This window comes from Emys orbicularis, chromosome 3, assembly GCF_028017835.1.
Source record: "Emys orbicularis isolate rEmyOrb1 chromosome 3, rEmyOrb1.hap1, whole genome shotgun sequence".
Lineage (NCBI taxonomy): Eukaryota > Metazoa > Chordata > Testudines > Emydidae > Emys > Emys orbicularis.
Genome location: NC_088685.1, coordinates 115,300,189 through 115,324,422, shown reverse-complemented (window position 1 = coordinate 115,324,422; position 24,234 = coordinate 115,300,189). Strand labels below are relative to the sequence as shown.

Sequence of the window (24,234 nt, the reverse complement as noted above, 5' to 3'; positions counted from 1 at the left end):
CGGCCGGTTGATCGGCAGGGCATCCATCCTCCCCTGCCCCTACCGCCGCCACGGAGGGGAGGCACGTCAAGGCAGCAGGAGCTGCAACAAGTCCCCACGCTGAGTGGGGCTGAGCCTACCGGGCACGCGAGCTTCCCAGCCCTGGGGAGGGGGCTCCCCACGCAGCATTCACCCCCTTCTCTCCCGCCAGCCGCCCTTACCTAGATAGTGCCTCAGGTCCAGCAGAAAGTGCGGGGGTCCCCCGTTGAGCTGGTAGAAGAGGGAGCCCAGGCAGAAGAGCAGCAGGGCGGCCATGCAGAAGCCGTAGTCGCGGAGCGAGAGGAAAGGCAGCAGCGAGAGGGGCCGCCGCCTCCTCCAGGCACCCCCCTGCCCGGGCCCCCCTCCAGCTGAAGGGGCCACATGGGGCCGGGGCTCCTGGCAGTCCCTGCTGCTGTGCTGCTGCGGCTGTTTCTTCATCGTCCCCGCCGCCGCCCCCTGGTCACACAGCCCGCCGGGGACAGCGCATCCTCCATCCGCCTGCCCCGCTCCGCCCGCCCGGGGGGGAAAGTTAGCGGGAGCTCAAGCGAGCTGCCCCCTCCCCATGGCCGGCTGCCCCGAGCCCGTCTCGGAGCGCGAGTCCCGGGCGCCGCCGCGGAGTCCGGCTAGGCGGAGGCGGCGGCGGAGGTGGTCACCATCCTACCCCCTTTCGGGGGCTTCTTTCCTCCTCCGCTCCGCTGCTGCTCTCTCCCCGGTGTCAGGTTACAGCCCAGGCACCGCGGGCTGCCGGCTCCAACTCGCAGCGAAGTTGTCTGCGCCTCCGAGCCCGCTCCTCGCCAGCCACCTTCTGCTGCTCTGCGCTGGTTCGCTCGCTCCCTCCTTCCCCAGCCGCGCCGGGGGCCTGCTGTTTCCACACCAGCGACCCCTAGGGGCTCTGCCGCTCACTCCCGCTCGCTGAATTGCGCTCAGGGGTGGGGTAAGGCCAGGGCAATACAACTGCGATGAAGCTCCCGCCACTAGAGGCTCTGCCTCTGTTCCCCAACCTACCAGCTGGCTTCTCTAACCTTCTGCTCCCTCCAACGCTGATTCCTCTGCCGTTCACATCCTCAACTTGTCCCAATCCCCGCTGCCTCCCAAACCCTTCTTATGTTCCCAGTTTGCAACCCGACTTCCTTGCTTTCTCTACCTTGCCTCCAAGGTAGCACTAGAACTAGATGGCCCCACCTTTTCTAATATCCTGTGCTTCCCCCTGCTCTGACTCTCCCTTGGGACATCTTCAGCAGGGCCGAAGTTAGTACTTCAATTCCAAATTTCTAACATCTGGAACCTTTTGTGCTTTGGATTTCATTAAAGGTAAAATGGGAAGCAACATGAACAACAACTGTGTTTTTCTTTTTCTGCTCCTTTGTGATCACCATCATCTCCTTGTTTGACCTAGGTGCCATATCCAGACCTCACCTCACTCTCTGGGGGAGGCCTTTGGCAAGATCATCAGAGAGCCTGATTAAGGCTAGCACACAATGCTGCAGCAGTCCCATTTCCCACTTGAGGGGAATAAACTGATTTTTAGGCCTGGTGAACACTGAACAGTCTTACCAGTAGAACTATTTTGGTTAGGGGTATGATTTTTTTAACTAATGTAGTTATATTAGTGCAAAGGCAATTTATAGTTAGTCTCTTTGCTGTACAGGAATAGCGATACCAGTATAAAGTACCCTTTTACCAATATAACTGCATCCTCACTAGGAGGGGTAGACCCACTTTAACTACAATGACATAGTTAAAGTGGTACTACTTCCTAGTGAAGACAAGCTTTGGCCTTGTCTATATTAGAATAATTAGTGTCCGTTTATAGCAGCTGTCATCCATGTTACAGCTGCACTAGTGGTAGCAAAGATGTAAGTACTAATAGAAAGTTGAAAGGTCATGATTAATTGAAGCCTCGGCATCTGGAACTATGGAATTACATGAGGAATCTCAGTTTTCAGGGGGTTTTTTTGTTTGTTTTTAAGCAAGTTTCTAGCTATCATTGTTTTTCAGGAAAAAGTGGGAAAATGTGACCCAACAATCAGAAAACAAAACAAATAATCCCAATATTATTATTATTATTTGAGCCTCTCATGATTTTGAGGGGAGGCTTAGTACTGTTCCTGATAGCTGCTTAAATATAGGAACTAATTTTGCTAGTGCAGACAAGACCATAGAGCCTGATCCTGCAAACATATAACAGGTGATGAGATTACTTACTTGAGTAAAATTAATCACATGCTTAATTATTTGCAGGATAATACCCTTTAGATAGTGTGGATAAGAAGATCTCAATTCAAGTTACAGACTCATGTTATGTAAATATTCAGGTTCTCCAAAGATTTTACACAGAACATGCAGCAAAGAGAACTAAACAAGCACCTATATTTCTTATGAAAGAAAAAATACCAAAATAATAGGTTTTTTTTAAACGGCAAGGCAAAGCTACTACACTGAGCTAGTGCTGATACATCAAGATAGTAAAGGGCAATCCCCTTTTTGGCTTAGCAATTCACCTTAAACAGAAATGTTGCTTGATTTAAATATGATATAGTTACAACCTTCATTTTATGTTAAAGACATGGTTTACTTTTTAAAATAATCTAATGAAGCATCAGTCAAACTTGATTTTAGTATTGTTAATGTTTTTACAACTTCCTACTGTTTACCACCTTTAGCTCATAAGTGTGTTTTATCTTTTTTACTACTTAAATATGTACAAAGTGGTTTAAGATTAATAGAAAGTAAATACATTTAGAGTGCTATTTTGTATTACAAATGAGAAACTGATATGCACTTACATTGAAAAAGTGAGAAAATGTATGCTTTGAGAAGATAATGACAAGACAACATCTGTAAGGTGAACCAATAAATCTTTATTTTTCTAGATGCAAAGAATGTCTTTGATCTCTAGAAAAAGCTCTTGAAAAAGGTGAAAATACAGACATATCCCATGGAAGAGATTTAAGTGGGAATACTCTATGGGTGAGGAAGTTCTTTCCTAAATCCTAAGAAGTAACAGTAAAAATTCCCTGGACAGACAAAAGAAATAGAAATCTATTAGTGAAACATAAAAACAAATATTTTTAGATGTATACATTAACTAAAATGAATTCTTTCATGTGCAAACTTTTAAAAACCAGCATGTGATCACATAATAAAAAAGACTATTATAATGCATATTCACAAGGGGTCAAACTAAGATTGCACAGGCAACCTTAATACTGGCATTTCCTAACTTTTGAGTGCTTGGCTTTGCAAACTTGACATTCTTCTAACATAGTGGGTTTTTTTTAGTGTAATGTACTAGATTTTTAAAATATCATATAGAACCACATTGACAGCCACATGTCATCAGTAAGGTTGTAGCCTTTAGATCGGGGCGGGCAAACTTTTTGGCCTGAGGGCCGCATCGGGTTTCAGAAATTGTATGGAGGGCCAGTTAGGGGAGGCTGTGCCTCCCCAAACAGGCAGGTGTGGCCCGGCCCCCACCCCCTATCCGACCGCCCCTGCATGTCGCCCCTAACGGCCCCCTGGGACTCCTGCCCCATCCAACCCCCCCTGTTCCCTGATGGCCCCCCCGGACCTCTGCCCCATCCACCCCCCCGCTTCCTGTCCCCTGACCCCCCAGACACCCTGCCCCCCGATGCCCCATCCACCCCCCCCTCTTCTTCCTGACTGCCCCCCCAGAACCCCTGTCCCATCCAACCACCCCTTCGCCCTGACCACCCCCGGACCCTCCGCCCCTAACTTTCCCCCTGCCCCTAACTGCCCCATCCAACACCCCCTCTCCTTCCTGACTGCCCTCCTGGGATCCCTGCCACATCCAACCACCTCATCTCCCTGTCCGGTGACCGCTCCCAGAACCCCCACCCCTGACTGCCCCCAGCCGCCCCATCCAACCCCTCCTCTCATTCCTGACTGCCCCCCCCCCGGGACCCCTGCCCCATCCACCCTTCCTGCTCCCTGACCGCCCCCTGAACCCCCGCCCCTGACTGCCTCCCGTCACCCCATCCAACCCCTTCTCTCCTTCCTGACTGCTCCCCCCGGGACCTCTGCCCCATCCAACCACCCCTTCTCCCTGACCGCCCCCAGAACCCCTGCCCCCATTCAACCCCCCTGTTCCCTGCCCTCTGACTGCCCCGACCCCTATCCACACCCCCGGCCCCTGACCACCCCCCAAACTCCCCTGCCCTCTATCCAAACCCCCACTCCTTGCCCCCTTACCGCGCTGCCTGGAGCACCGGTGGCTTGTGGCACGGCTGCACCATGACACCAGCTGGAGCCAGCCACGCAGCACAGAGACCGGGTCAGGCCGGGCTCTGCAGCTGCGCTGCCCCAGGAGCTTGCCACCCCGCCACCCAGAGCATTGCGCCAGTGGCGCAGTGAGCTGAGGCTGAGGGGGAGGGGGAACAGCAGGGGAGTGACCGGGGGCTAGCCTCCCGGGCTAGGAGCTCAGGGGCCAGGAGGAACGGTCCCATGGGCCGTAGTTTGCCCACCTCTGCTTTAGATCCATTGCATAGATCTCTGCCACCTGAGCTAATGGAGTAGATAGTAGTAGTAGGTTGTCATTCTCCCTGTGGGCCAGCACTAGAGGAGGACGGGACACTTTGCCAGTGGGTTTCACAAATATTTGCTAACAGAAGAAGAAAAGTGAGATTCCAAAATCTTAGGTTCCATGTCATCTGGAGGGAGTGTACTCTAGTGGGCACAGACCCTCTACCCAGGACTCCTCCTGTCCTCTCCAGTCTTCCCCATCACAGTACTCTTTTTTCCTTCTACTCCCAACCCCCAGCTCGTAGACCTAAGCTATGTCTACACTACAGAGCTTACAGTGGTGCAGCTGTACCACTGCAGCTGCACCACTGTAAGGACTCGCGTGTAGCTGCTCTATGCCGATGGGAGAGAGCTCTCCCATCAGCATAATTAAACCACCCCAACGAGTGATGGTAGCTATGTTGGCAGAAGAGAATTTCCAACATAGCACTGTCCACACGAGCACTTCTGTCAGTGAAACTTATGTCTGTCGCGGGGGGGGGGGAAGAGGGGGAGGGGGAGGTTCATCCCTGACCGACAAAAATGCTAGTGTAAACATAGCCCTAGTCTGTAACTAGGGTTGCCAGGCATTCGGTTTTCGACCAGAACGCCCAGTCGAAAAGGGACCCTGGGGGCTCCAGTCAGCACCACTGACAAGGCCGTTAAAAGTCCGGTCGGTGGCGCAGCGGGGCTAAGGTGGGCTCCCTACCTGCCATGGCTCCATGTGGCTTCCAGAAGCAGCGGTATGTCCCCGCTCCAGCTCCTACACGAACGGGCAGCCGGGGGTTCCACACGCTGCCCCCACCCTAATAAACCGCGGCAAATGGGAGCTGCAGGGGTGGCGCCTACGGGTAGGGTGGCGCACAGAGCCGCCTGGCCGTGCCTCCGTGTAGAAGCCGGAGGCGGGACATGCCGCTGCTTCTGGGAACTGCTTGAGGTAAGCGCCAACTGGAGCCTGCACCCTTGACCGCCTCCCACGCCCCAACCCCCTGCCCAAGCCCTAATCCCCCTCCTGCCCTCTAAACCCCTCAATCCCAGCCCTGAGCATCCTCCTGTACCCCAAACCCTTCATCCCCAGCCCCACTGCAGAGCCTGCACCCCCAGCCCCCTGCATCCCAAACCCCTGCCCCAGCCCTGATCCCCCTCCTTCTCTCAGAACCCCTCAGTCCTAGCCCAGAGTCCCCTCCTGCACTCCAAATCCCTCATTCCTGGCCCCACACCAGAGCCTGCACCCACAGCCAGAGCCCCCACCCCCTCATCCTCCCTGCCCCAGCCTGGAGCCCCCTCCCCCACCCTGAACCCCTCATTTCTGGCCCAACCCCAGAACCCACACCCCAGTGCCAGTACCCCCTCCCACACCCCAACCCCCTGCCTCAGCCTGGAGCCCCCTCCCATACTCCGTACGCCTCAGCTCCACCCCCGCCCAGCCCAGAGCACCTCCTGCACCCCAAACCTCTCATCCCAGGCCCCATCCCAGAGCCTGCACCCCCCAGCCAAAGCCCTCACTGCCTCAGCCTGGAGCCCACTCCCACACCCTGAACTCCCCATTTCTGGCCCCACCCTGCACCCCAGCCGGAGCCCTCACCCCTTCCCACACCTCCCTGAGCCAGCCCAGTGCAAATGAGCAAGTGAGTGCGGGCTGGGAGAGTGAGCAACAGAGGGAGAGAGGATGGAATGAGTGGGGGGATGGGGCCTTGGCGAAGGTGCGGGGCAGAGGGCAGGGCAAGGGTGTTCAGTTTTGTGAGAGTAGAAAGTTGGCCACACTATCCGTAACCCAGGCTCTTTCTTCTGCTCTACTTCCTACTCCCCTACTCCCTGATTCAGTTCTTGTCCCCTAGGCATTTCACGTAGGCTGCATCCTCCTCTATGTTGCCTGTGCTCCAGCAGGTAGAGCATCAACAGCACAGAAGAGACAGTCTCCCTGACTTGGAGCTTGCTCAGTGCAGAAAGAATCTTTGAAGAATTTAGCTGCCAGACTCTCAGAAGTCTCTGCTGTCCATGTGCAATCAGAGCTTTTGGAAAGATTTATGACTTGGCCCAATTAGGCAGTTTTTCCACAGGAAAGGCAAGGGGCACATTCCTAACACCAGATGACTCCCCTGCCAAAATATTATTCCCTGCACCAATGCATGGCAAGACTAGAGCTTCTCAAACAGCTATGAGATTTTTTTTTAACCTGGGCAAAACAATGTATTTTTACCTAATCTCTTTCTCAGAAATAGCTGAACAAATTTTTGCTGAAGTTTTCTAAATACATTTAGCCTTAGGCAGCCACCCAGCCCCAGCATGTAAAACTTCAGCCAAATTGTTAAATTTTGGCTAAGTTATAATCAACTGAAAACAGGGCCTTATGATGGGAAGTGTTGGGTAACCTTAACTACAGGTGACACCAGCAGCTCCTATAATGCTCTGAATGTTTGAGCCCTACTTTTCAAAGGATGTTAGGTGTCTCAAGTTTTTGGTGTCCAATTTTAGACAACTGGATCCCATTTTTCCAGAGTGTTGAGCACCCACATGTCCAACTGAAGTAAATGGGGCCACAGGTGCCCAGCACCACTGAAATTCAGGCCAAAGGTGCCTCAAGATGAACAGCCAGACATGGTGACACTAAACATCAGTGGTCACTTTTAAAAATTGGAACCATTTACTGGTGTAGCCTGAGCATCATAATAAAAATGTTTTCTGATCTTATGTTTCAGTTGATATCTATAAATCTGCATTGTGCGACTATAAACACTGAATCTATAGGTGAATCTGAGACATTTAGAATATTTGCAAAGTGTTTTATAAACTGTGTGATGCCTATCAAGCTGATCTGCAGTGTTTATAGTGTATCTGTGGTGGTGTGTGCTGTATGGGGCTTTATGGAGCATGCGTGCATAGATGCAGTAGCTCAGAGACTATGCAGCATGGCTGGGTATGATGAAAAGTTCATGACATTCATGGGTTTGCAATATAGGTAGGGGGAAATGAGAGAGTAGTGTGAATTCCTAGTTCCCATTTCTAATGTTAAGGGGATCGCCTGTTTAGTTCTCTTTTTAGAGGTTATGTTCAGCATATATAGATAACAAAACCATACAGGCAGCAGAGCGATTATAAAGAGGCAGTTTCGACTGTTTGGATCATTGTGCTCTGTATTATTGATTGCATTTTCTTTGGCTGATTTTTGTACCCCATACTGTAAATTTTTTCTTTATTGATAACATAGGGTTTCCCCACATAATTGTAACTAACTCCATGACTTTATTGAGGAAATTCTCATTGACAATATCAAGTTTTGTGAAGCCAAGGCTCCCCGTTTGCAGTCTGTGAGCTGACGTCCGAGAGAAAAAACAAACACATGAGAATTCCTTTGTGTATCATTATTCTTTGTTGCAATTACTTTTAGGATGGAGTCAAGGTCCAGATAGTCATAGTGATAATCCACTATGTGTATTTTAGGTGCTACTTGGGGCTTTCAAAGAGACTATTAAAACATGTCGTATGGAGTGGATCCTCTTTATCATCAACTTTTAGGATACATTTTTCCTGCTAAATGGAGTTGGATCCCCATATCCAGCAATGATTGGACATTCCAAGCATTCTATGCTTGTTTTGGGTGTCAAGTTGCGTTTTAGTTAGGATTTTGGGGGGGGGGGGAATTAGTGCTAATTCATCAGTTTGTTTGTGTTTCTTATGCCCTCCCATCTAGACTGTTTATCATTGTAGGCAAACTGCAAAGGGATGTAGTTTGCTCTGTTTCATTCATGCAATCTTATTGATGTCAGGGGGTTTTAATGGTGAAACAATAGCATTTAGCCCAAATACTTTAGCTTCCATGGAGAAGCATCAATGAGGGTTTACAGCATTGAGCCTCCCGTACTTCCTTTGGAACAACGCATGTGCTCGGGATAGCCAAATATTAGTCAGCAACAGTGCAGACTGCACTTTGCAAAAACTGCTTTGCATAATTCAGTAAGTCAATAATTTGCTGGACATCAAATAAAGTTGCTCCATAGCTTCTGAGCTTTAATTTAAATTTAAAAGTACATGTTGCATCCTCTGCTTTAATCTGAATCCCACCTCTACTATGCTCACTTGTTTTAATTTTTAGTGGACAATTCAGGAATTTGTCACTGAGAAGAATGTAGCAGTGAAGAGTTCAGGAAAGGAAGTGAGTGACAGAATCTACAGCATTTGTGTCAGACAGACGGCTGGTTGGTGTCATACACAACTAATTAAAATGCTATTTTTAATGTCAAACCCATTATATCAACATCATCAGAGAGTACTAGGATTTATTTATATTAGTCCTTGGCATTATGACTATGGCCAGCAGTGAGCTACTCACTGGAAATCCCAACTTTGGTATCATGGAGTTAACACCAGTGCTCTGTAGGGAATGCAAGGCAATGGGGAGTACAATACACTTTTATGTTTTTAATTTTCTTGAGTTAGAGTTGAGCGTACAATTCACAAGGGCTGAAGAGGTTAAAGTACAAGAAGACTGTAGGAACAATCTTGATGAGTGGACTCCTAATAAATGTTCATCTTAAACAAATGAATGTTTTCTTATTAGCATAGTTATGAAAAATGCAGATTATTTCTACCCTTACCACTCATGTAAAATCACCTTCTTAAACTGTAGCTTTTGTGGCAGTGAGAGCAATAGCTAAGTTTACCTGGTTCAGAATGTTTCACTTAAATAAAATAAAATAAAAAAAAAAAAGAAAGAGAGAGAGAGAGAGAGAAACATCCATATAAACATGTGGTATCTGAAGGGGAGACAAATGACTTTCCCCTCCCATGAATATTCACCCCAAAAATCCCACTCCATTTGATTTGACTCTGTTTATGCCTCCTTTGTGTTGACTTTCCCACACGATTCTTGTCAGTGAGTTTGTTTGCAGGAACAGCTCATTTTAAGTGAGTATTAGAGACGACTACCAGAAAAAATGTGTAAGCGTAATTATTTGTACAGCAGATGTACTATGAGCTGCACTCATCTGGACAGGGAATGAAACAATACTGTTACCCGGGATTCTTTCAACCCAAAGCTCTTGGTAACTTTTACTCTATGCGAGGTGGTGTCAGGAAATAAATAAGGGGAGATACGGCCGTCCAACCGATAGGTGGCTGACATAAACAGGACAACACGAGAGTGCTTTCACTTAAAGCTAAACTTTACTTGGTCTCAAGCACTTAAACACGTCCACAACAAGTTAGTAAAACACCCCCAACCCTTGATAATTACCGAAGCTGAGTGTGGCTCTCGAGTGGCACAGCGGCAGCCATGTGCTGGTGGGGAACACAAGATGCATCCAGAGGGAGAGTCCAGTCCTGAAGAGTCCCACTACCTCAAACTTTTCCCCCTTATTTATACATTAGTAATAGAATGCCATGTCCCTTAAAGAAAACTTGTTAAGCAAGTAGTTTCAATGGTCAAGCAAGAGGCTTCCTTCTGATTATTGATTAACCAGGTGTGGGGTTTTCCCAGAGTTTGCAGCCTTGAGACCCCAATAGACATTCCTGCTCTTCTAAAATGCATGTATCAGCAACTTCAACAATTCTTATCAGGAAGGGGGGGGGGGGGGTCAAGCTGCCCTTTCTGTGGCACCCAAAACTCCCTCCCCTCTCCTCCCCTCCTGCCTTGGTCAAGCTGAGTTTGCTACATGGCCACTTTATGGCCTGCTGACTTGGCTGCTTTTAGCAATAAGCCATAGTGGTTTCAGGCACTTTACTGGTTTGCCAAAATCTCCCCCTACAATACTATGTAACCTATGAGCCAGATTTTCAGAGATATTTAGGTACCTAATGATGGAGATAGGAACTTTGGAAAATTCCACTGGGAGCCTAAGTGAGTTAGACTCCTAACTCCAATTAAAATCAATAGTAGTTAGGTGCCTAAATTGCTCAACTTCTTTTGGAAATCCTATTAGGCACCTATCTGCATCTTTATGTACCTCAGTACTTCTGTAAATCTGGTCTTATGTGTCAACCTGTCTCAAATACAATGAACCATATACAAACAATCTACAGACCAAAAATTTCCTAATGTGATTCAGAAGCAGAGTTCCAGTAATGAATAAATTTGAGAAAATGTTTGTTCATAGACCAAGCCATGGCAACAAATGCTAAATAAAAATTATTCACTTCAGATCAGCAACTTGGCTCAAGTGATATCTATAAAAATAACCACATGACAAGAGGCCTAGCTAGTTAAAAAGAGGTTACAGGAAGCAAAATTAGGCCTAATTTGGTTCTATAAAGTCTACCTACTTAGGCATTTATAAGGCATGGAGTCATTTCATGGTTGCTTCTGCAACATCTGACGCCTCACTGTACAAGGAGCAGTGGCAGGTGATACATCAACCCCACTATTGGTTTCTTCTTCATGCACCTTGGTCCAGCTCCCAGATCAGAAAGCTGTTTGTTTACTATGCATGAGTACACCCTAACTGCAGGGCCTCCTCAGATCTTGTGCAGTTGAACTGCATTAGTTTTGCAGTAGTTGGGGAACTGCACCCATTCGTTGTTTGCCCCTGCAATGGAGGTTACTTGGACATCCTAAGGGTACATCTACACTGCAACAAAAAAACTCACCACACCAAGTCTCAGAGCCTGGGTCAATTCATTTGGGCTTATGGGGCTCAGGCTGTGAGGCTAAAAATTGCCATGCAGTTGTTTGGGCTCAGGCTGGCACCCTGGCTCTAAGACCCACCCCTAGGGTGACCAGACAGCAAGTGTGAAAAATCAGGACGGGGGGGGGCAGGGGTAATAGGCCTCCATATAAGAAAACACCCCAAATATCGGGACTGTCCCTATAAAATTGGGACATCTGGTCACCCTACCTAGAGCCCAGGCTCCAGCCCAAGCCCAAATGTCTACATTGCAATTTTTAGCTCCGCAATCTGAGCCCCATGAGTTTGAGTCAGCTGACCCAGGCCAGCCACAGCTGTGCCATGGGTCTCTTATTGGAGTGCAGATGGACCCATAGGATAGACAAGTAACCTACACTGCAGGTGTAAACAACTAATGGGTGCACTCCCCCAACTACTGAATGTTTTTATATTGTAACTAATTCCATTTTTGGTTTTAAAAGATAAGATTAGGGAGTTCTGTCAGTGTAAAACTCAGGCTCTGGTCTCATATAGTAATATGGCATTTTTTATTTTTAACTCAGTAGGAATTTATTTTCCTTTGAACTATTTCAGTGTTGTGATCCATACAATTTCACATCACCATTCCAATGTATAATATTTAAAGTAGCTTATATAGGTTAGGACTTAGAAACTACGTTTTTGCCACCCTAAATTGCAACCTTTGCCAGCCGTATTTCTGGAAGACTGTATGGATTTTTTTAAAAAATATTTATTAACTGACACATCTGGAAGAAGATGTTAACAAAAATGCCTGCTGATTTAGGAAACAGTTTAATAATTACTCAAACTCTAAAGCAAAAAAGAATGAGTTATGCAAAATGAAACAAATAAGCAATACAATTAGCATAAACATTCATGAATGTTTACATGCAAACAATGGAAAACATTTGTAAGTGGAGAAATGATAGCATTTGTTTAGATGTAATAGAATAAATAAATCCAAGGACCCTTGCTCAATTAATTATACTCTTTACTCAACATGCAAGGCTTCCTTTTACCACTTTGATTTTTCTTCAGCTTCTGTCTAGAGTCACACACTTGGAGCAAAACTATGAATTGCTTTAAGCGTTACCAGCTGCTGGGATGGTGAGTTTCAGACAGCAGAATTTCTAATTCCTGTAGAAAAGTAAATATTTATTTACTGTACTGGTTCTTGGTCACAACAGTCTGGTAAAACAGATTTTAAGGCAAGAAGGGACCATTATGATCTAACCTAGTTTTTATTGCTTTACAAAATACAACTGGTTCTGAGTTAGTTGTTATTGCTATCTTTGTCTCTCTCTTTTAATCTTCCCAGCTTTGTGCTTCACTCAGCATTGACACTTGCTGTTTTGGTGGGAATACACCTGTGCTACAGATTTAGCTATGCCAATCTTTAATCCAGCACCAAGGTAAAGGCAGGCATTATGGCAGGGGTGGGCAAACTTTTTGGCCCGAGGGCCACATCTGAGTATGGAAATTGTATGGTGGGCCATGAATGCTCATGAAATTGGGGGTTGGGGTACGGGAGGGGGTGCGGACTCTAGGGTGGGGTAGAAATGAGTTCAGGGTGCGGGAGGGGGCTCTGGGCTGGGGCAGGGGGTTGAGGGCTCCAGCTGGGGATGAGGTTTGGGGGTGCAGGAGAGTGCTCCAGGCTCCAGCCCAGGGGTTCGGAGGGCAGGAGGGGAATCAGGGCTGGGTCAGGGGGTTGGGGCACAGGAGGGGGTCAGGAGTGCAGGATCTGGGCAGCGCTTACCTCAAACAGCGGCATGTCACCTCTCCAGCTCCTATGCAGAGGTGCAGCCAGGCAGTTCATTGGTTGCGGTTCATTGGTTGAGAGTTCAATCCTTGAGGGGGCCACTTAGGGATCTGGGGCAAAATCAGTACTTGGTCCTGCTAGTGAAGGCAGGGGGCTGGACTCGATGACCTTTCAAGGTCCCTTCCAATTCTAGGAGATGGGATATCTCCATTAATTTTTTTTCCCCCCGGCCAATGGGAGCTGCGGGGGTTGCGCTTGGGGCAAGGGCAGCATGCAGAGCCCTGTCTGCCACTATGCATAGGAGCCGGAGTGGGGACATGCTGCTACTTCCGGGAGCCACGGGGACATGTGGAGTGGGGCAAGCCCGCAACCCCGCTCCCTGGCAGGAGCGCGAGGGCTGGATTAAAACATCTGAAGGGCCGGATGCGTCCCTTGGGCCGTAGTTTGCCCACCCCTGCACTATGGCCATTTCATTTACAGTGGTTTCTCTCAAAAGGTAAGTCTTCCCCCCCGCTTTTTTTTTTTTAGGCAACACAAGCAGAACCAAAACTATTTTAGCTCCCACTGAAAACTACAGTACAATATTTAATGTTTCTTCAAGTATCTGTGTTTTTTTTGTTTTTAGTTTTGCTCTTTATAGGTCACATCAAAACAATAAACCAAATTCCTCCATATGTTTGCATTGATACAGGCTGCATGCCTTAACTTATTGTAAGTTTAAATATATTCTGCGTTTTCTTTTTCCCCCCCCCTCTTCTTTCACAGCAAAATTCACCCCGGACAGAGGACCAGCACCAGGCCTATGCATCTACTTAAGCCCTCAAAATAGGGCTTGAGTGGCACATAAGCCTTGTGCTGGATCTCTGCAGAGGAATGAATTTCACTCAAAGAATAATTTAAGAAATTATTTGTATTTTTATTCTTCCTTGATTATAAAACCATCATGCTAATTATGACAAAGTTTTGTCTTATAAATTTTGTTAGGTTACAGAGAAAGATGTACCTTTGACCCCTGGTAAGTCTCTAGTGCACTCTTTCAACTGACAGGAACTTCCCCTGCACTTTTCTCTAGGTGGCATCCATCAATTTTCCCACTCTCCTTGACCAGGTCCCCAGGCTGCAGCATTCCTGTTTACCAACTGGGTTTCCCTGGACTGCTGCACCATGTTTCTTCAGCAGGTAGGTTTGGCCAAGAGACTTCCCTTTAGAAATTAATTACTCAGAAGTTGAACAGTTTCTTCAGAACAAAGTATTATTTATTTGCTATGCTCCTATGGATAGATAATCAGAGAAAAGGGCCTAAACGCATATGTCTTACTTAAACTTAGCATTACCCTCAAAATTTAGACAGGCCCAATTTATACCAGGTACCCTGCCTCTGGGCACTGGGTTTTCAGTCTGCTTCCTTCCCTGCAGATGTTGTCTCTGTGTTCCTGGTCTCACCTGAGCTTCAGGGAGTGTGTCTTTTTAAAGTCAGGCAGGTCCCTTTGTTCTCTGTGTCCAAATGTGGGGATTTTTTCCCCTTGCCAAACTTGTCTAGTGAGCACACCGGAGGGTAGTATACCACCACACAGAACAGTCAAGTCATTTAGTCAGTGTAGGTAAATGGCTGACTGGCAGGCTATCTGAAGCCATTGTTTGCCTTCGTGGGATGTGTGGGGTGAGCTCCTGCAGAAGTCAGCCTTTTAGCAAATAGCATAACAACAAAAAGGTAAATGGAGGTACACATAATATTCACAGAAATATACAATTCTCTCCCGTGGTCTTCACTTCCCTGTTTTCAGTTACTTTTATGGCTTAATTTTCAGAAAGTTAAGGCCCAAGTCTCACATGTTTCTGTGTGTGCCTAAGTTGCGTAACTGAGTGTGCAGTTACTGCAGCTGTACATACAGAGCACCCATCATATGTATAAAGAGTCAAAATGCTCCTTGCATTTGCACGTGAGTTCTGCAACCGAACGCACAAATCAATCAAGCATGCTAAATGGGTGCAAAGATGAACACCGACATTCCAACTTGAAATGTATGAATTAGATGGAAGTTAATCAGACATTCTAAGCATTTTATCATCCTATCTTCTGTACTTCTGTGCACAGTGCAATACTTATGATTTACAGCAGGTCTGGGAAATCCCCCCAAAAAGTGTTTCACAGCCCCTTTGCCAAAATGTAAAATATTTACATAATTGTAAACTCAGAAGTGGGAACTCCCTTCTACTGCACTACCAGCACATTTTCAAAGAGACAGATGAGCTGACACTAAGGCATGTCTACACTACCACTTATGTTGGCAGAAGTTTCCCTGGCATAAGTGGTAGTGTGCACAGGTTATGTAGGTGGGAGAGTTGCTACCACTGCTCATTGGGGTGGTTTAATTACATTGACGGGAGAGCCCTCTCCTATCGGCATAGAGCAGTTATACGAGAGAACTTACTGAACCACAGCTGCATCAGTAGAGCTGTGGCGCTGTAAGCTCACTAGTGTAGACATGGCCTAAAGGTAAGAATGGCAGCAAGATGGAGAGACTCTCCTAATTTAAACTCTAGCTAGTCCATACGGATACATTGTCCTCAATGAATATTAAAACATACCAATACACTCTGATTTCTAATACTTCTCCCTTAGCATTATTGTGATTCCAAAGAACACAGAAGAGTTGAATTGGGGGTTACTTAAAAACAGCTGCAGCAGCAACACTTAAATTACCGATTGAACAGACTTTGGGGGTCTTGCATAGTTAGGGTTGCCAACCCTCCAGGATTGTCCTGGAGTCTCAAGGAATATAAAGATTAATCTTTATTAAAGATTATGTCATGTGATAAAGCCTCCAGGAATACATCCATCCAAAAGTGGCAACCCTATGAATAGTGCTGTTTAGGCAGACACCCAGGAAAGACTGCCTGATGTTTGCACTTTCATGCAGGCTGCATAACTGTGCACAAAAGGAATAATTACATACATGCAGAGAAGAACAGTCTCAAACCAGAAGAAACCGACAAAAGCTGCTACAGTAGCAACAATAATTGTGACATGCTCTCCTGGGGCACCCAAAACCATTAGCGATTGCATTATCTCCCTGGCTCAGCAAGAGAAACTTTGGTGTCAGCTCCCTGCCTCACCAGCCTGTCCACCTTGCCAGAAAACGCAGACTCTGCTTGTCTTAACCTTGCCTTGCAGGTAACATTCAGTGAATCCCCGTTCCCGAGTTCCCCAGAGATCTCTCTCACTGGACACTCCGAAATTATTAAATCCACTGTTTCCAAAGAGCCAGAAGACACACCAGCCTGCTAGCTAACTGAGGACACTCTTCACCTTCATATACAGCACGGAGATAGTTTATTGTAAAACTAAGAATACGTTTATTAAAGAACAGAGATTTAAAGGATACTAACCAGAGATAACAGAAACAAAACAAAAAACAGGCTTTTAGTGTCCAAGACTTCAATGTTGGCAAGCTACAATCTTTGCCTAAGCAGCTTTCTCACTGACATCAAGCTACCAGCATCTCCAGCCCTTCTGACAGGAGGATCCACTGTTCACAGAATCAGAGGGTGACGTTCTCTTTCCCCCCTAAGTTATGGATGCCAAAATGGCTTTTTGCTTCCCTTTATATTGTCCCAAAACTCATTTTGTCCTCAGAGTCAGAATAACCCCGAGGTTTTTCCCTGCCTGTGGACTTCTCCCTGTTTTGTATGCAGGGGCTCTTGATCCCCCTTTTTCCTAAGCCTGGGGGTGCAACTCTATGGGGCCCCTCTTCTTCCCTGGCCAGTTCTGTTGTTGCAGGATTGGTGGGAGTGAGGGGGAAGAGGAGAGAGGAGCCAACCCATTGTTCACAGATGGGAGGGAGCAGAGCTATCCTGAGCTACTGGTCTCTTTCTGCTCCCTCCTCCCCTTCGGTGAGAATGGGATCAGCCTCCCGCTCCCTCCCCCCCAGAAAAAAGCAGCCAATCAGAGCTTCTGGACAGAGCTGGAAGTCACCTGAAGGCAAGGCAAAGGGTGCTGAGAGCCATTGAACCAAACTGTAAACCCTGTATATGATTGTCATAAACATACAGCTAAGGGTAGCATAAAATCCCTCCTTTACTTGTAAGGGTTAAGAAGCTCAAATAACCTGGTTGGCACCTGACCAAAAGGACCAATAAGGGAAGATACACCTCTACCCCGATATAACGCTGTCCTGGGGAGCCAAAAAAATCTTACCGCGTTATAGGTGAAACTGCATTATATCAAACTTGCTTTGATCCACCAGAGTGCGCAGCCCCCCCCCCCCCCGAGCGCTGCTTTACCGTGTTATATCCGAATTAGTGTTATATCGGGGTAGAGGTGTACTTTCAAATCTGTGAGGCGGAGGTTTTGTTTGTGCTCTCTTTGTTGTTCTCTCCGGGACAGAGAGGGACCAGGGCAGGAAAAACCATCTCCTAAAACCTTACCTGAAATAAGCATCCAAGATTACAAAAATTGTAAGTAATAGCAAGGAAATGCGTTAGCTTATCTTTTGTTTTAGCTTGTGAATTTTCCCTATGCTAAGAGGGAGGTTCCTGTTTTTTGTAACTTTGAAGTTTTGCCTAGAGGGGAATCCTCTGTGTTTTAAATCTTATTACCCTGTAAAATTACCTTCCATCCTGATTTTACAGAGGTGCTTCTTTTACTTTTTTTCCCTTTATAATAAAGTTCTGCTTTTAAGAACCTGATTGGTTTTTAGGGCACTAAAAACCCAAGGGTCTGGACTGTGCTCACCTTGTTCACCCATTTGGTTGGTATATTATTCTCAAGCCTCCCCAGGAAAGGGGGTGAAGGGGTTTGGGGGGATATTTTGGGGAAACAGGAACTCCAAGTGGTCCTTTTCCTGAATCTTTGTCTAACTCATTTGGTGGTGGCAGCAATACTGTCCAAGGACAAGGAAGAATTTGTGCCTTGGGGAAGTTTTAACCTAAGCTGGTAGAAATAAGCTTAGGGCATCTTTCATGCGGGTCCCCACATCTGTACCCCAGAGTTCAGAGTGGGAAGGGAACCCTGACAATGATGGAAACCACTTCAAGCCAGGGGGTGTGGTAGCACCCCTAATTCCAGCTCCTATGGGCAAAGCTTCTCTGCGCTTTGAAAATTTTACCTTGTGTCACCTTCCCTCACACCAGAACTGCAAGGATCTCCACATACTGCTTGGTAAATCTATTCTATCCATCTAGCTTTTTAGACCAGGCTCATCCCCACAGTATCTGAACATCTTACATATTTCAAAAGAAACCCATCAAATCTCAGTTTCTTTTATGCCAAGAGGAGATTATTTGAGTACATGGCTATTGTGGGGTAGCTAGGTTTACGGAGATGTCTTTTGCATTTCATTCTGAAGGTGGTGAGGTTTGTGATCATTTTGATGCTCTGCAGCAATGGCCCAGGCTCCACATTGTCAGCCACATGTTAACCTGCTTACATTAGCAGCAGGAGGGGCAAAGGCTGAGCCCTCCAGATCTTTAATCTTTAAAAGATGGGTGGGAAACAGCTTTCCCCTCAATGACACTCTTCAGCCCCTTTCTCCTGGCCCCCTGCTAAGCTCCTCCCACCCATAGGGCTTTGGGGGGGTATTTTCATTTTTTGAGGTTTTTAGCAGCAATTATTGAGTTTTATGCAGCTGTCTAAACATTGGAGTTTTCCAGGGCTCTTTGTATATACTGTAATGAATGTATTAAAATACACTAGTATCTACTGTAATGAGGGATCTTTGTAATGTTCCCTAGTGTGCTGTAGTGTAACACAGTGCTGTTTCAAACAGCACTGTGTTAAAGTGCAGGAGGAAGCCTGTAGTGTGCCCAGCAGGGTCTACCTGGATTAATTAATGCACAACACATTAGTGCTGTTAAAGAGTCACAGCCCTGTAGTGCACATTACTCCATGGTGTAAAGTCCTTTTAGATACAAGTAACTATTTCTGCTGTTTTCCATCTTTATTAGGTAAACACCCATTTTTATTATGATTTTATTTTGGATTAGGGTAGTCTATCAGTATTTATCAGTTAAAACCAAAAAAATCAGAAGCCCTACACGTGGGCTGCAGAAAGGAAGAAAAGCTTCTGCTGCACTTGCTCCTCCTGTCATAGAATCATAGGACTGGAAGGGACCTTGAGAGGTCTTCTAGTCCAGTCCCCTGCACTGCAGGCAGGACTAAGTATTATCTAGACCAGAGATAGACAAACCACGGCCCGCAGGCCACGTCTGGCCCACGGTATCCTCCTGCCCGGCCCCTCAGCTCCTCACCCAGGAGGCTAGCCCCCAGTCCCTCCCCTGCTGTTCCCCCTCCCCCGCAGCCTCAGCTCACTGCGCCACCGGCGCAATGCTCTGGGCGGCGGGGCTGTGAGCTCCTGGGGCAGCGCAGCTGCAGAGCCCGGCCTGACCCGGTCTCTGTGCTGGGCGACTGGCTCCAACTGGGCAGCGCGGCTGCAGCGCCGCCAGCCACCGGTGCTCCAAGCAGCACGGTAAGGGGGCAGGGAGCATGGGGCAGGAGGAAGGGGGGGGTTGGATAGAGGGCAGGGGAGTTCGGGGTGATGGTCAGGGGGCAGGGGTGTGGAACAGGGGTTGAATGGGGGCAGGGGTCCCAGGGGAGCAGTCAGGAATGAGAGGAGGGGTTGGATGGGGCAGCGCAGGGTAGTCAGAGGCAGGGGTTCCGGGGGAGGGTCAGGGAGCAGGGGGTGGATGGGGCAGGAGTCCCAGGGTGGCAGTCAGGGAACAGGGGGGTTTGGATGGGCCAGGAGTCCGGGAGGGCCATCAGGGGGCCAGAAGCGGGGAGGGGGGGGAAGATAGGAGGTGGGGGCTGCGCCACACCACCCTTCCCTAACCAGCCCTCCATGCAATTTCCAAAACCCGACACGGCCCTCAGGCCAAAACGTTTGCCCCCGCCCCCAATCTAGACCATCCCTGACTGGTGTTTGTCTAACCTGCTCTTAATCACCAATGACAGAGATTCCACAACCTTCCTAGGCAATTTATTCCAGTGTTTAGCCACTCTGACAGGAAGTTTTTCCTAATGTCTAACCTAAACTGCCCTTGCTGCAATTTAAGCCCATTGCTTCTTGTCCTATCCTCAGAGGTTAAAGAACAATTTTTCTCCCTCCTCCTTGTAACAATCTTTTATGTACCTGAAAACTGTTATCGTGTCTCCTCTCAGTCTTCTCTTTTCCAGTCTACCCTAGAAGAGTGCTATGGGGACTGGGAGCAGGGTCAGCCTTAGGCCGATTCTACCGAATCGGGCCCCGCGCCTAAGAGGGCCCCGCGGCAGCTGTCCGCCCCACCCCTAGCCCCAGCTCACCTCCCCCTCCTCCCCTGAACGCTCCGCCCCCCCTTCTCCTCCCCTGCTTCCCGCGAATCAGATATTCGTGCGGGAAGCCTGGAAACAAGAAGCGGCAGGTAAGCTAGGGCGGGGAGCGCGAGGAGGGCTCCAGGGAGGCGCGGCCCAGTCCGGCTCCGGCTGAGCGGCCCAGTCCGGCCCCGGCCGAGCGGCTTCTGCCCCGACCCCGACTCCGGCCGGCGCGGCGGCTCCGGCCGCGGCTCTGGCGGGGGTAAGCAGCATGGTAAGAGGGGGAGGGTTGGATAAGGCAGGGGCAGGGAGTCCCAGGGACAGGGAGCGGGTGGGGGGCGTTGGATCGGGCAGAGGTTCGGGGGGGGGCAGTCAGGGGATGGGGGGCGGTTGGGTAGGCGTGGGAGTTCCGGGGGTCTGTCGGGGTGGTGGTGGATGAGGTCGGGGCAGTCAGGGGACAGGGAGCAGGGCAAATTGGGTAGGGGGTGAGGTCCTGGGGGGCAGTTAGTGTGGGGGGTCTTGAGAAGGAGTGGTCAGGGGACAAGAAGCAGGGAGGGGGTTGATGGGTTGCGGTTTTTGAGGGGTGGCAGTCAGGGGCAGGACATGGGTGGGGGTCGGATGAGGGGGGGAGGGATGTACTCACCGGGCAGTTCCCTACTGGGTCTTCGGCGGTGGGTCCTTCAGTGCCGTGGAAGACCTGGAGCGCTGCCGGGTGAGTCATCCCTGCCGGGGCCCCGTCAGGACCCCGTCGAATCGGGCCCCGCACTGGGAGGCAGATTAGAGGTGCCTCCCAAGCCAAGTCCCTGGTCTATTTTTCCCTGCAGTTACTGGAAGAAGAGTGTGTGTGAATGCAGGGGAAAGCAATGAGAAACCTGTAAAGGAACACATGCACATACACAGAGGGGGGAAGGGGTGCACAGAAAATCCAGGAGGAGGAGAGGCAGTAGAGCCAAAAGGGAACTACAAGCTGCCCTGAGAGATCCAGAAGGGGAGGGGGGCTGGAGTCCAGCAGGGGGTATGTTGGGGATGGGGATGAGAGAGCAAGAAAATATCAACTCCGAGAGCCCTACAATGGGAAGGGATTGTTGAGAGACCCAGAAGACAATTCTAGTGAATAGTGGATGCAAAATGGGAAAGAGGGAGGAAGAATGTGTTTATAGGGAGATAGCACATTAAAAGGTAATTAAGACAGGTGAGTGCATGACTAACATTGGGTGTTTTAGTTGCAGAAGGGGTGTGGGCAGGAAGTGGAGAAAGAAGGAAGAGAATGAGAGAAGTAGTATCGACGGGGGAAGAGAAAAAGGGAAGCTGAAAGAAGTTAGTATTGAGGGGACAGAGGTAGTCTTCTGGAAGAACAGAGAAGCTAGAGGGCACGAAACCATCAAGGGGAAAAGAGAAAAAGATTAGTTGGAAGAGCACTGAATGCAGACAGACACAGGGAATAAAGACATCAGGATTCTCAGGGGGATAAAAGAATGAATGGAGAGAAAAAAGACAAAAGGAAGATAAAGCAGTACATTAAATGTATTTATTACTGTAACATTTAGTATAAACATTTTAATAAATGAACACACTGATTGTATTAAAATAAAATTTCTGGAGCAATCTACAAAATTTCACCATAATTCCCTCAAGTTATCAGTCTGTGTTTTTATAACATATACACAACGGATTCTGCCAAATTCAAAGGAGTCATGGTTAAATTTTATGAGCTAGTCAAAAGATCTTGCCCTACTTACTTGTAGTCACCAGTCCAGTCCTAGACTTGTGGTGAGACCTGGAAGCAGAGATGTTGGAACAATTTGCATAGTGGGGGTGCTGAGAGCCATTGAATCAAACTGTAAACTCTGTATCTGATGGAAACAGCTTAAAGCCACCTTTAGAGCTGTGCAGCAGCAGCCCCAGCAACCTTAGTGCCTGCTCCGATGCCTGGAAGTGCAGGTGAATTATTTACAAGTGAATGAAGGAGTTCTTTGGATCCCTGATCACAACCTAGCCTAGCTCCAGCAGCCGGGCTCAGGCAGCGATTTAAAGGGCCCAGGGCTCCTGCCGCTGCGGGGGGCCTTTTAAAGCGCCGACAGAGTCCTGCTGCTGCTACCCTGGGGCTCAGGCAGCAGGGCTCGGGCGGCGCTTTAAAGGGCCCGGGGCTCCTGCCGCTGCGGGGAGCCCCGGGCCCTTTAAAGCGCAGCCCAAGCCTGGCTGCCGGAGCCCCCGGGTAGCGGCAGCAGGGCTCCGTCGGTGCTTTAAAGGGCCCGGAGCTCTGCTGCGGTAGCGGTGGCCAGAGCTCCGGGCCCTTTAAATTGCCCCTGAGCCCCAGGACTCCCAGCCATCTCTGCAGCTGGTAGCTCCGGGGGTGATTTAAAGCCCCCATCTCTTCTGGTTGAGGCCACGCCTCTTCTGGTTGAGGCCTCGCCCCCGCTCAGGACTCTGGCGTACCGGTAAGTCCTTTAAGTTACTTTCACCCCTGGGAAAGCCTTTTCTGTACCTGGGGTTAGCTCTGACTCCATCGCACTGGCCATGGGCACACTCCCTCAGCCCATGCAGGTTCTGCTGTCCATTTTCAGGTTAGCGATAGGCACTCATTCCTTAACATCCCCTGGAGTGGTTAGCCCCTGTTCCACAAAATTCCCTCATCCATTGCTTCCAAAGGATTAGTATACAGTAGCGTACAAGTTTCACCTCAGGATCACCACTCTGCTCAACATACAGCACTTAGATTTGTTTATAGCAAAAATAAGTAAAATATTTACTTTACAAAGAACAGACAATAAAAAGAAATAGTAGGATTAATGGAAACAAAGGGTTACATATAAAATAAAACAACATACTTTCTAGGGCCTAAACTCAATTTCCAGGGCAGTTTAGTTCACCCAGTCTTAAGCAGCCAGACCAACTGTGCTTCTCCATTGATAAGATAGGCCAGCTGGCCACTTTTCTCCTCCAGGAAGGATACCTAGGTGCATCTCAGTACCTTAGATATAGTTCCAGCAATCCATTGTCTTCACTTGTAAAAAGAGTAACCCTTGCTGCTTGTTTTTTCATGTCAAAAATCTTCCTCAGAGACTTTGCAATCACTTGATTAGAATTTTGCTCAGTCTGTAAACAGGCATCCTTTGTGAAGTATACAATACTCAATCTACATATAGCCAGATACGTTTGTTTTTTTTCCAGGCAGGAGACATCATCACCTTTTGGTGACAAATCCCAACTCATTTTGAGAGCATAATTTTCAGTTTACATATTGAACTCCTCACATATTATTTGTGGATATATTTCACAGTGATTAGAAGGACCGTGTGACACAAACTTTCAGTAGACACCTTTCATGACCCACTTTGGCAAACAAGTATATGGATACCAAAGCCAGGGGATTCCTGTAATCTTATGCACCCTTGTGCCCTCTGCCAGTGGGCACCAAGAAATCCCTGGCTCACAGATGCTTCATTTCTTTTAACTTCATCTCAAACCCTACAAAAAAGAGCAATATTCTAAAAATTTCACTATTTACATGTGATGCCTAAACAACGGGTAGTGTCACTGTTCACTCACCACTAGGGCACCTCCTCCTGGATGCTCTGGGGATTAGCTCCTTCCAGGTCCAACACCCCTTCTGTTTATCATTCACACACACTGCTGTCCCTCTCTCTGAGACTCAGGGTGCTTTTCTTCATGGCTTGGCCCTCCAGTCAGGTCACTGTGTGTTTTCCCTTTCTGGGCATATCCAGGTCCCACAGGATGAACCATCCCAGGCATCTCTAAATCCACTGCCTTGACTATGCTACTTCACTAGCAGCTGGAGGGGGAACCCAGACCCACCCTCTACTCTGGAGTTCCAGCTCAGGTCTTTAATCAGCAGCTAAGGTCTACAATGTCCCTCCTTACTACTGTTTCCCTGAACATTTCCCTACTCTGCCTTTTTCAAGCTCATACTCCACCACTCTTCTGGATAATCCCTTCCTTCAGAGCCTAGATCTCCTGAGGTTTCTACTCGCCTCCTGGATTTCCTGTCTTCCTTCTCTAACATCCAGAAC

The 24,234-nt window shown here is 48.1% G+C and overlaps 1 protein-coding gene across 1 annotated transcript in view; it reads right to left on the bottom strand.

Annotated features, from left to right (window-relative positions):
• UST (uronyl 2-sulfotransferase) overlaps nt 1–456 on the bottom strand; it is a 288,989-nt gene extending 288,533 nt beyond the window's left edge. Inside the window, exon 1 of the mRNA XM_065401894.1 lies at nt 201–456. Within this exon, the coding sequence (XP_065257966.1) occupies nt 201–456 (256 nt within the window). The remainder of the gene's footprint in view (nt 1–200) is intronic.
• Between the last annotated feature and the right edge of the window lie 23,778 nt (nt 457–24,234).